The 16845-nt window shown below is 50.8% G+C and overlaps 1 protein-coding gene across 1 annotated transcript in view; it reads left to right on the forward strand.

Annotated features, from left to right (window-relative positions):
* Positions 1–16845, forward strand: part of UST (uronyl 2-sulfotransferase) — a 137066-nt gene that overhangs the window by 60366 nt on the left and 59855 nt on the right. The window contains exon 3 of the mRNA XM_078616225.1: positions 10641–10796. Within this exon, the coding sequence (XP_078472351.1) occupies positions 10641–10796 (156 nt within the window). The remainder of the gene's footprint in view (positions 1–10640; positions 10797–16845) is intronic.

Raw genomic sequence — 16845 nt, forward strand, 5'->3', positions numbered from 1 at the left:
CCCACCACCACCCCCACCACCATCCCACCCCCACCACCACCACCACCACCACCCCCACCACCCCCACCACCACCACCACCACCCCCAACACAACTCCCACCACCACCCCCACCACCATCCCATCACCACCACCACCACCCCCACCACCACCCCCACCACCACCACCACCCCCACCCCCACCACCACCCCCACCACCACCCCCACCACCACCCCCTGTCACCAAATAGGGCAATGGTACATTCTGTATTTAATTAACAACACGTGTTCAGTTGAACGGGGCCTTGCTTGTGGCTTGCACACAGGTAGCAGGCGCTGATGAAGGGTAAGTGGGACGCTACCATTTGTGAGGGCGGGGGTAAATACATCCCTGCAGCCTACATTATTATTCAAGAACCCAGAATACAAAGTAGATTATGAAGAGCAGATCACGTGTACCAAACCCCGGAGTGATACACCCTCAGAGGTTACCCGCGGAGGCATCTGAGCTCCACTGCCCTACCGCGTCGGGGTAACGATCGGGAGCGGGTTATTATTTATGGGCCAATAATGTAACCAAATGGAGCCGGACGTAAAATAACACAAACGCGATGACCATATTTGTCGGACCTTTTAACGCTTTCCAACTCAAGGCTTGAAGGCATGAATGCATTAGCTATGTGCGTCTGTAGCAGAGGTGGGGGCAGTGGGGTGGGAAAGATGGTTCAATGCGGGTGAAATTTGTGCGTAACGTTGCATTGCTCTTAGGGACTCGCCCGGGTGAGAAAACAGGCCGAATTGATGAAAGCTTTGCGTCCAAAACTCGGCGGTACAAATCCAGCGCCGCTGACGAGACAAAAACTCGAGAACTTCTTCGGCCAAAACGACGATGCCACGCACTCGGGCTGTACCCTCGCCTCCCCCGTCCCATCATCTCGTGACGTACGGCCCGAAACGTAACGCTGTGAGCTTCGCTACATTCTAATACACGGAGAGGACGCGCGCGTATTTGGGAAGCGATACGGAATCCACGCGACGCGCACCATTTTTTTTTCCTCCCCCGTGGTTTTTTTTTTCTTCTTTACACAATAGGGAGACTTTGCTTGGTAATCTCTGCGTGCCTCCAGATGCACGCGAAGAGAGCCACGACTTGTGTTAATGGAGTGTCTCAGCCGGCTTGTCGGCGTGCGCGTCGCGAATTTGTGCCGAAGGCCCCTGGAGGCGCACGCCGGTTGAGAAAAGCCACAGAGAGACGTCACCGTGAGAAGGAGCTGCCACCGCTGAATGAACGATGGTGCGTGCGTGCGCGCGCGTACACATCCAGTTCACGAGTACCGCCGCGCGCGTCTGTAAATCTCATCCAACAAGTCTGGGCTTGGAAACTGTAGGGGGTGGAATTTTGCCCGCAAGTCATAGTTGTTTTTTATTGTGTGTGTGTATATATATACAGTATATTGTGTAATTATTAAGTAACGATTTTTATCGCCCCACCCCATAAAAAAAAAAACTCTTTGGAAAGATCTTCTTGGTTTTTTCGGTAAAGTCACGTAGAAGGGAAATAATAAAATGCATTTTTTTTTACATAATAAAATAATTCTCACGACGTTTCGGCCACAATGCAAGCAGCCGTCCTCAGGTGAAGAACAGGTCAGTCGGAAAGACAGCGTCTGAATGAACACCACCAGGCTTGGCAGCGTATATTTAAGCTGGGTTGGAGGGGGAAGAGCGCCTTGACAAAGGAATTTGCATATCAAGAGGAATTTAGCATCTTTGGAAAGAATTCTGGAATTAACGCCGATCGTAAAGCGGCATCTCTGTATGAGCGCTCGCACGCGTACGTGGGTGTCCCCGAGGAATCGCTGAAAGGTTTTGCTGACGTCGGCTGCGGCGGGTATTCTTCGTCGAATTTAAACATTTGTGGCGCTTAACTTGTGCGGGTACATTAGCTCGATTAACAATGCCAGCCTTGGTTTAACGTGATTAGCCGGTGACAACTTCATTTTTGTCTTTGACGACCGGCCGACCGGACTTGGTTGAGGAGTCCGTTTTGCTTTTGCGCGATGTCATCGCCAGCATTCTCGTGGTCCTCGCTGCTATGGGAAGAATTAAACGGTTGGGAACGCGTCCCCGATTTAGGGATTAATGCGGGTAAATCTGAAATTCTGGTCTCGAGTTTCGAAATTTTGCATGAGCCGAATTGTTTAGTTTGTTACGGATCGATCTGAAAAGCAGAACGTCACGACGAACGGCGGCCCTCCTTATGCAACGGCCGTGCGTTTTCCCGCCCAAAAAACTGGCGTCAATGGGCGACATCACTTTTGTCACCACGAAAGACGCGATACGTTACTACGTGACGCAAATTATCCCAAAACGGAAAAGAGACCTGAATTTTTCTTAAATATCCTCCCTCTGTCGCTATGGGCCGTGTCCTTTCTCAAGTACGTATGCGATCGTGGACTTCCTTCCAAATAGAATCAGAATATATATTCGTACTGGAGGAATCTGATGAGCTATGAAGCTCTTTTTCACAGATGTCCAGTAGGGGACGGGTCAGAAAGTTACAACAACAAACAATCCGAAAAACGATAGGAGTGCAAAGCAGAGGTGGGACAAAGTCATTGTTATGCAAGTCCAAGTCGAGTCGCAAGTCATCAAATTCATGACTCGAGTCTGACTCGAGTCCAAGTCACATGACTCGAGTCCACACCTCTGGTGCAAAGTATAGGAAAGGTAAGCAGATCACTAAAAAATAAACTGTTATTTTATTTCACCGGGCAAAGCCCACTGAGCTATTAGCTTCTTTTTCAGAAGCGACATAGCCACAAATAATAGCTCAGCAAAGTGGCTTGTCGCGTGTAAATTTATCGCAGTCAAATGTTTCTAAATCTGGAGGGAAAAACCGGAGGACCCGGAGGAAAAAAAAATCCACGCGACCGCGGGGGAGACGCACGCAAACCCCCAAATGTACAGCAGGCGTCAGGGTCGATAAAATCACGACACCGTGGTGCCCCCTAAATAAATACAACTTAAATGAAGTATTCTTGGTTCTTTCGGTAAAGTCACGTAGAAGGGAAATAATAAAATAATAGAAATATTAAAAAATATCTTTTCAAATTTTCTTGCTGTGGATTTCACAGCTGATGATGATTGCTTGTGTTGCAGTCGAAACGTCGTGAGAATTTGTATTGTTTTATATTTATATTATTTTATTATTTCCCTTCTACTTGACTTTACCGAAAGAACCAAGAATATGAATCGCTGCAGTCACGAAAGCTTTAAATCAAAAAATAAATGAAGTACGCAAGTTAAAATTGCCTAAGTGCATCAAAATCCCCAAGCCTTGTCCATGATGTTTACTCAAATTATCTGCAACGGATATAGATATTCCCACAGTTGCATCCAATTGTTCAAATTGCACGTGCAACTTAAGTCTACGTCTTCCTCACTCATCTTCTTGTGGTTGCTATAGAACTTCCCCAGCCAAACCGCACTCACATTCAGTCTCTTGTTTTCTCATTACATGTCCAAGAAATCCAACTCTTGCCCTCTCTCCAATTATTCTCATTCGTTTCTTTCCTGCGGTGACCGCGGTACACGTGCGGTAATCATCTCTCGCTTGTCCGTGGAGTTAAAAAACAAAGAATAACCAAAATGTTTAAATCTGAAACTCATCCCCGGTGAAGAGTACTCGTGTAAGTGAACCCCCAGACAGGGTTAACAACGGAACAGGAGTTCTGTGCCAGAAAACCCACATGCATGAATAATTAGCGCTACATTATTTTCCAATTTGTACGCTGGAATGTGTACATTTGGAGCGAGGAAAAAAAACGCACACGTAGTGAAAATGATTTATTATATATAGCACGTATTTATGATTCATTATATATTATATATTACGTATTGGCATGAAATACAATGATGTATTTAAGCAAAACTTGTATTATACAATGCAGTCGGGATTTGTGTAATGTAATACGTGCGTGTGTGGGGAGAGCGTGCATCTTCTAGTTAGTATCTAGAATAACTATTTTAGTTTAGTCTATATAACCAGGAGAGAGAGCTCAAGAAACCAGGGTGGGTCTCATTCGTGAGAGTGACCTGGGGCATGATTCTGCCAACCGGGGCGATGATTGCTGCTATGCGTGTGTGTGTGGATAATGACCTCCTGTCAGCGAGCCTTCGACACTTCACGTTGCCTCAAAGTGCACCTGGCCTGGCACAGGCACCGTGGTGACGTCACGCGGGTATTGGTATAATCTCAATTGGGCGCCAGAGGTTTCAGGTTCGATCCCGACCCTGACTCTTGTATATTTGAAGTTTGGATGTTCTATCCGTGGCCGCGTGGATTTCTTTTCTCCAGGTCCTCTCGTTTTTCCCTCCACATTTAGAAATACGCGTTCAGAGTATTTGGCCGCGATGAATTCCCACGTGATGAGCCACTTTCTCTAAGCTGTCATCTGTGGACAGGTCGCTTCTGAAAAAGAGCTAAATAGCTCAGTGGGGCTTATCCGGTCAAGGAAAAAATCGTTTTTAATTGTTTATTCGAGCCATTAACAGGTAAACGTTCGAACTCTGCAAATGTGGATCTTGTTTCCATGCAACAGTGTGTGCAGGCAATCTGTTGGTCAAAGCCAAGGTGATTTGCTGCTCAAATGAGCATTGGGGCATTGGTGCTCATCTCCTGCTCACAGCACGGAGCCAGTTGTGGAGATTCCACATTCCTATGGCGGGGATGAGTCTATCCATAAAACTACCACCCCATAAAATGATACTCGTGTTTATTGGCCTCAAAGGGATTGGTGAGTGGGCTGAGCGAACCACCAACCAGGATTTGAGCTGGCACCCTACTGATTGCAAGCCGCTCGCTGCAACGTTGAGCCACCTGGCCTAGCCTACAGGAGGACACCAGTATATCATCATCGTCATCATCGTCGTCGTCAGCCGTTGTCACGCCACTTTTGCACGAGTGTCTCGCCACACCGTCACTTGCAGTCATGCGATGCCATAACCCGTCTAATTCCCGCAAATGAGCTGACCCCCATTGCCCCCATCTCCGCAGTGGTAACCCTCTGGGGCATGTTCCCGCCTCCTGTGGCTGACGTTCCGTCACCAGCCTCTGTCCATCGGCCATCATCCCTTCTAGCGATGTCTCCTGCCCAGCAGGGCCCCCTTGCTGGTTTCGACGTTCAATGTGTGCTGTCACCTGTCTGTGTTTGTTCCCTGGATGGGTGCGCGTGCGTGTGCGTGCCCCTTTCTGTGTCGCGGTTAGCGCTACGCTGCGCTACGAACCTGGCGACCCGGGTTCGATTCCCGCTCACAGCCAACACCTGTGATGATTATCTGAACCGGTCGTGGGCCTCCCCTAAGTTGACTCAGCATCAAATGGGTACCTAGTGCACTGTGTGAACATCGCCACTATAGGAGACAAAGGCGGTGCTGGCCACCCACCCCCTTGTGTGCCGTGCCGACCTTCATAGGTGCTCGCTAACAGCACTTGCCCCAACAGTCTGTTAAGGCTATATGGGGGATCTTTATTTTTGCCCCTTTCTATTCATCCGTGCCATTCGTGGACGTTTTAGTGTTGTGTGTGAATGTTGTGTGTGAGTGTTGTGTGTGAGCGTTGTTTGTGTTGTGTGTGAGTGTTGTTTGTGAGTGTCTACGTTTCTGAGCGACTTTCCTCTTCAGGCAGAAACGGTTTTGTCGCTTCTTGTTGTCAAAATGCGTTCAACAAAAGCGCTCCATTCCGTTTCAAGTTAATCTCGCCATTCCGTAATTTTGTTACTGAAGCACGGTTAATAATTTGCTACAAGTATATATATACGAATATGAACATTTTGTTGTGCTTTTTCAGTTGTGTGTCCCCCAGCTATTATTCAGTTTCATTGCTTGTGGCAATGACGTAGTCCAGGAGGTCGGCAAACCTGGCACTCTGGAGCCGTGTGCGGCTCGGGAAGGACCGCTTCATGACGCGTTATTCTTCAATTTAAAGCTTTCGTGACTGCAGGGATTCATCTTCTTGGTTCTTTCGGTAAAGTCACGTAGAAGGAAAATAATAAAATAATAAAAATAAAACATAATCAAATAATTCTCACGACGTTTCGGCCACAACGCAAGCAGCCGTCCTCAGGTGGAGAACAGGTCTCTGCCTTCTCGACGTGACTTTACCGAAAGAACCAAGAAGACGCGTTATTCATCAAGGACCACCGCAGTCTCGTAGTCACCACGTGCATCGCGATGGCTCTTGAAATGTCGATTTATTTGACCGAATTCGCAAAAAAAATGTCTCTCCTTGTTATTTTGCTTTGCCTACCTCCGACCTAGTCCCACCACTGCTTTTCACCCAGAGAGTGCAGACTCCGAGGCTTCTTGATTCATCGCTCTAACAACAAACAATTAACATTTATTTATTAGCTCGCAATTGAAATAACGAATCTACAATTAAGAGGAGGAATGAGAATTAAAATTAAAAAAAATTTACTTAAAATATTCCCGACGATTCTCATACTGTCTGGGACACTTTTCCGAAACGTCATCTTCGCACGTGGCTGTTAGTCACGTCACAATTCACCTCGAGGCCCAACTTTGCGGCCTTCCTTCGCGAAGTTCCTACGCCCCCCCCCCCACCCCACCCGCCATTCCCCGCACGTTGCCACGTGGAGCTCAAGGTGGGGGGGGGGGGTAGGCGGCCGGGTGGCACCTCAAGTGCCGGAGTGGCGCAGAGGCCACGTGGCGAGGCCGTTGGCGAGGCGATCGTGAGAAGAGCGCCAGTACACAAAACGTGCGCCGGGATCGCGTGGTGGTGCGCCAACAGGAAATGTCACCGCAGGCACGCTTGGGAACTTCATTACCGATGACTTTGCAACAGGTTTGGCTGCCCCCCCACCAACGACGTTTCGACTTTTTGTCCTCGGGTGTAGTCGCGGTTGCCGAGCACAGGCCCAACAACAAAAACTCTCCAAGAGGCCAGCGACAGACGGCACCCTGGAAGGTGCAGCAGACACACAGCGTTATTGCATCCCATGGAGATGCGAACGACCGTTACAAGAGCTTTGGGAAAGATAGGGATGGCAGTGGAATTCCATAGGCAGGAAGCAGAAAAGCCCAGTGTTTGACGGTGGTTGCATTTGGTCGTTGTGCTATTTTTATGGAGACGGGACTACGCGAAGCCCGTGTGTGTATGTGTGTTGTTGTGTATATGAGTTTTATGCAAATGTAATCATGGCATTTAATAAGGCAGGGCATCGGGGTAGAAGAGACCCAGGGCCTGTTATTCGTGGCCGGTGTTCGCAAATTAAACTCGGGTCATCGGGATTCATCACACGGTCCACCAACCGCCATGCCACCTCTCACCTGCAAGCGCATATTAGCGTTAAATGTACATTTATGAATAAATAAAATCCATTCAGGTGCTTTCATATGTTAATGTATGAGTAACAGTAAGCAAATCAAAGACAAAGATCTCCTCCCCCCCCCCGTGTAGCCTTTAACAGACTGTTGGGGGCAAGTGCTGTGAGCGAGCACCTATGAAGGCCGACGCAGCACACGTGGGGGTCGGTGGCCTTTGTATCCCCAGTGCTAATGTTTTACACACCGCACGAGGTAGGAACCTCCTGGTTAAACCAGCCCACAGGGGATTATTGTGTCCGTCCGTCCGTTGTGCAGGGAGGGGCTGGGTGGGGAGGGAGGGGCTGGGTGGGGAGGGGAGGGTGGGGAGGGGCTGGGTGGGGAGGAGCTGGGTGGGGAGGGTGGTGGCTGGGTGGGGGCTGGGAGGGGTGGGGCTGGGTGGGGAGGGGCTGGTCACCCCGTGGTGCCCTTATAAAACTCAACGTTTAACCTACTCACGCCGGCTTGTGCCCGCCCTCACAGTCGGGCATATTTGCGGAATACACCACGCCACCGTTGACCCTGGCCATTGACTGAGCAACCCAACGTTCCTACCAGCTCCCTCCGCAGGGATGTGTTTAAGGTCGAGTTGATTCAATTGGTCGTGAGCATGAATTGAATAAGGGGTCGCCCGGGGTTTGTAGCGCAGATCAGTAAGCAAGGACATATGAAGTGACGTGTGTGTGTGATTGTATGTGATGAATGATATAGAACACATTCATTATTATACGTAACACAACCATTGTTTTTTGTGTTCTGAACGTGATGTAGAAGCAGCGCTCGCATTCGTTATGATATCACAGCGAACGGAAAGTGAAGCGCGAGTCTCAAACGAGAGACAAAAAAATGCGTCGGAAGCACGCGGTCGTCTGTGCATTACGCCTCCGATTAGCACGGTTGGCTACGTCCTGCGCGAAAGAAGTTCTACATACAGTACATACAAAGACCATCATTATTGCCGAGAAGAAGTGCATTGTGATACTTTTGTGACTGACTGACGGCAGCAGAATGAGTATGGTTACCAATGTCCACTGCTGCAATGTCTGTCTCTGGAATCCATGTCAGCAACAGAATCAGAACATTTATTGATACTGGAGGAATCCGATGAGCTATAAAGCTCTTTCTTACAGATGTCCAGTCGGGGCGGGTCGGAACATTATGTATGTGGAGAGTGAACCCCACGCGATCGTAACATTCCATCGGCAGGTAATTCCTGCACGGGCAATTGAAGGGTCCCCCCCCCCTCTATCAGCGTCCTCACAATAACCGCATCGCTCACACCTGGGGCTTAGGAATTTAAACTGTCACATTTGATCTCGTTCTGGTATTATTCTCATCCTCGCATGGTCCTAGCGGGTGTGTGCGTGTGTGTGTGTGCGCGCGTGCGCACGTGTGTGTGCGCGTGCGAACGTGTGTGTGCACATGTGTGTGCGCGCACGTGTGTGTGTGTGTGCACATGTGTGTGCGCGTGTGTGTGTGTGTGCGCGTGTGTGTGTGTGCGTGTGCGCGCGCATTTGTGTTAAAGGGGGGCCACGGACCCGCCGCCCCGAGTTCGATTCCCGCTCGCGGCTAGCACCAGTGACGGTTATCTGAACCTCAAACGAGTAGCTGGTGCGGTGTGTAAACATCGCCGCTGGGGAGACAAAGGCGGCCGGGCGTTGTGCTGGCCACCCACCCCCTCGTGTGCCGTGCCGGCCTTCATAGCTGCTCGCTAACAGCACTTGCCCCAACAGTCTGTTACAGGCTACACGGGGGGACTACGAACCCGAGTTCAATTCCCCAATCGTTGCCACCGACGCCGGTGACGATTTATCTGAGCCTGTCCTGCTTCGGACAATAATGAAATAACACCCGGCGCAGTGTGTAAACATCCGCAGCTGGAGAGACAAAGGCGGCCAGGCATTGTGTTTGCCGGCCCACAGTATTGCTACGTACGCCGTGCAGGCTTCAGGAGGTGCTCGCCAAAGGCACGAATCTCTCCCCCTCCCTTCCCCCTCCGAGATGTCACCGTTCTGTTTGCGGGCGTCCTCAATGTGTTTGGCGGCGCGTGCGCGCGCTGTGCTTTTTGTTTGCGCGAGATATTCCCGCACGGGTAACGATTCGGTGTCACGTTTGATTGTTGTAATCGGCGCGATATTAAACCGGTGAGCCCTGGCGTAAGATGTTCTTGTGGCAAAAAAAAATAAACGAGATGGTTTCAGTGGCTGGGAAAATTGCTGACTTAATATTAACAAGGAAAGCAATTTCGACGTATGAAAAAACACGCGGTATTAGTATCGTTTGTAGGGGGGCAGCGGCCGTTGGGGGGGGGGGGGGGCTGGCTGGGGAGGGGGCTGGGTGAGAGGAAACGTGAGCAGTCGCAGTTTATTTACTTTACGTGCAATATTTTCCCCCTGCCATTGCATTTTTTTTTTCCCGCATTAAAACAGCCGATCGCACCACCCCCCAAAGGTCACGCATGCTCTGAATTGCTGAACGCGGTAGAGAGTGGAATGATACTCAATTTAAACGTCTCGCACTGTCTGCCAATGCTGTCCCTCTTTTTAATGTGGTTGAAAGAGTTGACGGATTAGCTCTGTCTGCCTGTCCGTCTGTCTCTATCCGTCTGTCAGTAGTGGTGGTGGTGGTGGAACTAATAATACATTTGTTAAATAAGAACCAATTTTTAATTAAATGTTTTCGCGTAAAGTTGCGTTGCTATAAGGGGACTTGGCCCTGGGCAAAACGGGCCGAGTCATATGAAACGATTGCCAAAACGCGCGAGTGTCTTCTGCAAAAGCGCTGACATCATCTCGGCGTACGCACCTCCGATTAGCACGGCCGGCTACGCACGGTGCGAAAGAAGTTCAATGTGTACGGCTTGAAATGTAACATTGACACCGATTATTATGAAACCACTGTTTCGCGTAGTTTCCTGGAATAATCGACTGCGTAAGTAGTTCTGTAACGTCATAATTTTCCACCGATTTCATTCGATTGCTTCATTAGCTCTACTGTGTAACCGACAGCCCACGAGGCTTGCAGATTGTAAAGCTGCGACGAGTAGATGCCTCGTGGCAGGCTTGCACCGAGTGAATTGCGATAGGGCAACATCTAAATCGTCTTTATTTGCACCGAACGTCACAGCAAGCCACAAGAACAGGACTTTGCGGTGGAATAACAATCTGGCGCGACGGTCGTCAAAGTTGTAACCATTTCTGTCGTATCCTGAAAAATCGAATTGCGTCGACCGTAACTGTGCCCGTCGATGCCTACACGTGCGTGTGTGTGTGCGTGCCCAGGTTTTGCCGTTCCCGAGCCAGCTCGTGTATAACCGCGTGGGGAAGTGCGGGAGTCGAACCGTGGTGCAGCTGCTCAGGATCCTGTCGGCGAGGCAGGGCTTCAACCTCCTCACCTCTGAAATCCACAACAAGACTCGCCTCGGACGCATGGAGCAGGTGAGCCCTGGTCCCCCTGAGCTCGGTTGTCATGCCCCATCCTCGTGCCATCGTTGTGCCATTGTCGTGCCACTCCATTGTTGTGCCATTGTCATGCCGCTCCATTGTCGTGCCACTCCATTGTTGTGCCATTGTCATGCCACTCCATTGTCGTGCCACTCCATTGTTGTGCTATTGTCATGCCACTCCATTGTTGTGCCATTGTCATGCCGCTCCATTGTCGTGCCACTCCATTGTTGTGCCATTGTCATGCCGCTTCATTGTTGTGCCATTGTCGTGCCGCTCCATTGTCGTGCCGCTCCATTGTTGTGCAATTGTCATGCCGCTGCATTGTTATGCCGCTCCATTGTCGTGCCGCGCCATTGTCGTGCCGCGCCAACGTTGTGCCACGCAATCTTTGTGCCGTGCCAACGTTGTGCCGTGGCCAAACGCAGGCCTCTCGAGCTGCGACGGGGATTTTCTTGCGCACGTGCAGCGTTTGAAAGTGGCAGGTGCCATGTTTCCTTTGCTGCAGAATACAAATTTTGACTTCAGCAAAATTCATGTTTCCAAGAGGTCACGGGGTGTGGCTCAGGGGTCAGAGAACTGAGCTGGAATCGCTGGAATGCTGGGTTGGAATCCCGACAGCCGCCTGCGGTTATGGCAGACTCTCCCAAGTGTAGCGGGTTGATGGCGTCATCCCAGTGAGAGTCACCAATGAGTGTGCAAAAAGAAAAAACTCGTAACATAGAATTCTTGGTTCGGCACTTAATTTCACTTAATCCCTTCTCCCGAGATATTCAAATGTCAGTTTTGACTGCCGTGCGACCAATGCTGCTGGTGGTGGCAGGGCGACTGTGAAAGTGCCGCCCCCGTACTGTGCGGGCGGGCGGGCGTTTACAGGGACCTCGGCGGAGGTTGTAGCGCTGCGATCGTTCCTTCTCAATGTCATGTTCTAACGTGTGAAGGTGTTGGACCGCTCTGACGGATATCCGATTGTGCTCACCGTCCCTTGGCATGACGCTGATAGCACAATCGGAAGAAGAAAAAAAGGCAGACAAACGTGTTCGCAAAGTTTACAAAAAGAAAATCTTTGATCAGTGCCGGGGTGTTTGCTTAGCAGGTCAGCGCGACTGGGTCTGTGTTGCGACGGCACCTTTGCCCCCAATCTTACAGTGTGTGCACACGCGCACGCGCGTCTACCGTGGGTTACACACCTGAAAACCAAAGCGGTGTGGGCTGACTGTCTTACGAAGTGCTGCCGTTACACACGTGTCACTCGCCACTCGGCTGCAAGGCTGCCGAGGGGCTTTGTCTGGCGACGCACATTCTGGGGAAGAGCCGGGGGGGCAGCTTGTCGTTGGGACGCGGCCCCCGGCAGGTAGCGGCAGGAATGGGCCGCTCGACGCGTCGTTTTGAGCCGCGCCGCGCGTCGTTCCGGGCACGACATCCGACGTGTTCGAGACGCCGCTGTGGCTAGGAGATGTTAACTATCTCGCCTGGTGTGCAAGGAGGCCGTGGGTTCGATCCCGACCCTTGGCGCCTGCTGAATATTTGGTTTTGGTTCCTCTGCCTGGTCAAAAGCGGATCGTTTCACTTCGCCCGTGTTCGCATTCCCCTCCCACGTTCCACCCCCCCCCCCTCGTCCACCCCCCCTTTAATTTACCCCATGGATTTATCCTGAGCCCTCCGTCCTGCACACGTCCCTCCAAGGCTCGCACACGCGCACACATTTTCATATCGGCGCTCATTTCCCCCACGGGGAAAAAACGATCTCCCCAGCCCTCAAAACGTCTCCTGCTCACTGCGCGAGCTTCACAAACACACACATACACACACGCATGCACACGCGCATGCGCGCCCGCCCGCCCACCAGCCGTACACCTTTGCAGAGCGGGATTGTGGGTGATTGACATCGCCGCGCTGCGCCCATGCATCCGAGATGAACGCCGCGCGCAGGAAATGTGATGCAGCCGCAGTGGCGTAATTATGAGCATGCTGGACCAGCGATTCCGATATCACCGGTTCGATTCCATCTCTTGGTGCGGCAGTTGAAACAATTCTCGCCCGCTTCTGTTTACCCGGCAGTACAAATAGGTAGATCGCGGTTGGTTGATGGGCAGGGTCGCGTGTGGCGTGGTAAAGTGTGGGTACTCCCAGCTCCTCCAAGATGACTGGTCAGTGTGGAAGAGTAGGCCAACATTACCCTCTTAGAGGAGCTCTCGTGTGTGGAGGCCCTTCCGCCAGCAGTCGCGTGAGCAGGCAATTGCAGGGCTGCACCTTAACATTTGGTCAAGCGTGGGAGAGCAGGCAAAAATGACCGTGCAGAGGGTATATTTGGCCTGCTCTCTCGCGCTGTCGCACCTCGGATAAGCACGGTTGGCTTGCCTACGTTGCGAAAGAAGTTCAACATGCATACATACACACTGTCCAGATGCCGATATATATGAACTGTGATCGACCCATTGATCAGAATCCGAGTATTGATTGAGACACGTGTGAGCAGATGTCCGGTAGGGGCGGGCCAGCAATTTGCAACAAATAATACTGCCGGGTGGACATCAACTCGAGTCCAGTTGTGGTCCTTCCACCAGGCGTGGAGTGAGAAGGAAATAGCGGGGCTTGAATCTCTGCCTTTACCTCTTTTATCCTTCTCTACGTTAGCACCACGGAAGGCGGCGAGCGTTTTTTCACATCGGTTTATTGTATGGTAGTAGGGTATTTGTAGTTCTTTAGAAACGCCTTTTTTGTTTTCCACATAATGCACGAGCTTGATACGCGGTGGTTTGGCTGCTGCAGTTCTTTATTATAAAAATTTCCCTCCCTTTATTACTGCTAATCCTACATAATACACTACTAGCATAATATGACTTTGAGAGCCCCCACCGCCTATACATTCCGCAAGGAGTGACTTACCCCATATCTGCATTTGTCATCAATATGCTAAATTCTTCTGTTGATATGTAAACTCCTTTGTCAAGGCGCTCTCCTCCTCCCACCCAGCTTAAAATACGCTGCCAAGCTTAGCAGTGTTCATTCAGACACTGTCTTTCCGACAGCTCTGTTTCTTCACCTGAGGACGGCTGCTTGCGTTGTGGCCGAAACGTCGTGAGAAATTTATCTTAATATGTTTTATTTTTATTATTTTCCTTCTACATGACTTTACTGAAAGAACCAAGACTATGAATCCCTGCAGTCACGAAAGCTTTAAATCGACATTTATTTAACCTACGTTTTTATTTTTGCCAGGTAAGGCCCACTGAGCTATGTAACTCTTTTTTCAGAAGCGACTTGGCCACAAATAATAACGAAGTGTCTGTCTCACGTGGAAATTGATAGCAGCCAAATTCTCCAAACACGTGGAAGGAAAAACTGGAGGGCCCGGAGAAAAAAACCCACGCGACCACGGGGAGAGAAACATGCAAACTCCACACATACAGCAGGCATCAGGGTCTGGATTGAACCCACCACCACCTCTTGTATACCAGGCGAGGTAGTTAACATCTCGCCACGGTGGCATCCTCTAGTTCTAGTCTAGAGTCTCCAAGCGCGTAGCTGACGACGCTCCTCACGTTCTTGCCAGGAGAATGACGCCAACTTAACCCTTTCCCATTCCGAGACGATTTCCAGTTGCTGCAGGGTGGGTGGGTGTCCCGTTCAACGCTGAATCTTGGAACGCGCAAGCGGCTCGGGCGTCAATTTTGTTTAGAGACGCTTAGCGCCGTTGTTTGTTGTAGTACAGAGTTAGACTGATGGCCTTAATCTAAGTTGTCTTGTGGTTGTTGTTGTTGTTGTTGTTGTTTGACTTGCATCCCACTGGGATGTTTGCACACAGCGTTGGTGTACGGTGTTTTTTCTGCAATATTTTGCTGTCTTTTCTTGGATTTTCAGTTTGCACTTAGTCACATAGTCACTTTAAGATGTTTTTTTGTTCATGTTTTTGTTTTTTGTTTGTTGCAGTTGCACCCGATTCAAGAGCCGAATGGCTCACAGGGCTATACCTAATACATGAACTTGAACTTGTTTTCAAAGACGTTGTCACTCACCGCAGAGAACCGTAGCGACACGACCCCCGCACTCTACGGTAGCTGGCGCCAAACTGTGCCGCACGCGCCCCCCCCCCCCCCCCGGCTGTTCCGCTCGGCACGCGTCTCTCGCGCCGCACACTCGAGGTCGACCGGCCACGCCGGCGCAGCCCCCACGCCGGCAGCGGGCGACGTGGAGTCGCGGCGTCCACCGTCAAGCCGCGCCGCCGCGCTCGCGGCAATACATCAAAACCGCTTGCGGTGTCGGGGTGAGCCGCTGCGTTGGATGTGTTTGTACAAATGGGTCCCTGCCAAAATTACGTGTGGAAAATAACTCTGCACCCCCACCCCACCCCCCCCCTCTCTGGCTGCTTGGGAAGGATTGCTGCTTTAAAAAAAACAAATGTCCATGTTGTTTGGACAAATATATTTATGTTGCAAGCAGTAAAGCACTCTCGCCTGTGTCCGCATGCCTGGGTGCGCGCGGTTAACCTGGATTCGTTCTTTCTTTTTACAATTTCTCTAGCCGCCATAGTCGCTGTGTCTCCTACGTGTGTGTGTGTAAGGTGGTAATGGGAAAGGTGGCAGCCCTGCAATTGCTTGCTCACGTCACTGCTTGCAGAACGACCTCTGGAGGGTGACTCTAGCCCAGTGTTTTTCACTCATGTTCAGAGGGGGGGTGGGGTGGGCCCACTTTCGCCGAGAAGACATCACCAGTGTGAGTGACAGCCGCCACACATTTGAACCCATTGGGGGTTTGACAGCAGCACGACGGTGATGATGATGATGGGGGTGGTGCTGTCACTCTTTGTGTTTTGTCGGGAGGCCGCACGTCATGGGCCGCACTAAAACCCACAAGGGGCCGCCAGTGGCCCGAGGGCCTTGCAATGAAAAACACACCGCTCTAGACGGCACTTTTGGCCTCCTCTTCCATGCTGGACAGACGTCTTGAAAGAGGGTGGGAGAGTACCCACCCACCCATTACTCCCCAGCACACGTGACCTGCCGACCGACTCTATTGTGCCCGTTCATGCCGCTGGGTGGACGGAGGCAGCCTGGGCCGGAGGGGAGATGGAATCGAACTGGCGACCGCTAACCGTGACACCGTGGCAGCATCCTGTGTGTGTGTGTGCGTTTGTGCAGATGCACACGTACACGTTCTCCCTCCCCGTGGTTGCGTGGATTTTTCTCCGGGTCCTCCGGTCTTTTCCCTCCACATTGAGAAACACGCGTTGGGAGTATTTGGCCGCTATAAATTCCCACGTGATGAGCCACTTTGTTGAGATATAATTTGTGGTGGCCAGGTCGCTTCTGAAAAAGAGCTACATTAGTAGCTCAGTGGGGGGGGAGTGGCGGGGCCTTACCTGGTTAAAAATAGATGTAATAGTTTAGTTGACGTGGCTTCAAGCTGGATCCTGGTCTTTGCGCACGCAAGCGCTGCACCGGTGTCTAGCGCCTGCGTTCTTGAGAGATGCTGCATGGTGGACCGCAGCGAAATCTGTTGGTTTTCGGTGACACCCGATAATGCTGCTCTGCTAATCGATTTCTGCTGCGTCGTCGGTGATGCTTTTTTGGGGGCTTCCCTCTGTCACTTTGAGAGAGAGATAATTCGTCGCCGTTACTCTGACTCCCACGGATGGGAATGTTGCCGCAACGGCATCGTGCAGCAACAGCAGCATCAGCAGGCAAGGTGTAAACACAGATTATGTGCGTGTGTTGTATATGCTGCATGATAAATCAAACGACCAATAATAATGTACAGCTCCTTGTCAAGCCAATGCTTGATGAATGCCCCGGAGTGAGTTGCGGGTGTGGGGGGTGGGTTATTTGACCATACTTCGCCATGCTGGTCAGCGCAGGTTGGTAACGGCGATGCTCAGGACCAGGTTTGTACAGACATAATGTACATATTTCGATTTAAAGCTTTCGTGACTGCAGGGATTCATCTTCTTGGTTCTTTCGGTAAAGTCGTAGAGTCGCAGATATGGGATTAGTAGTACTAATCCCATATCTGCATTTCCCATAAATATGCTAAATTCCTATTG

The sequence above is a fragment of the Lampetra planeri genome, chromosome 50, assembly GCF_965212315.1.
Source record: "Lampetra planeri chromosome 50, kcLamPlan1.2.h2, whole genome shotgun sequence".
Lineage (NCBI taxonomy): Eukaryota > Metazoa > Chordata > Hyperoartia > Petromyzontiformes > Petromyzontidae > Lampetra > Lampetra planeri.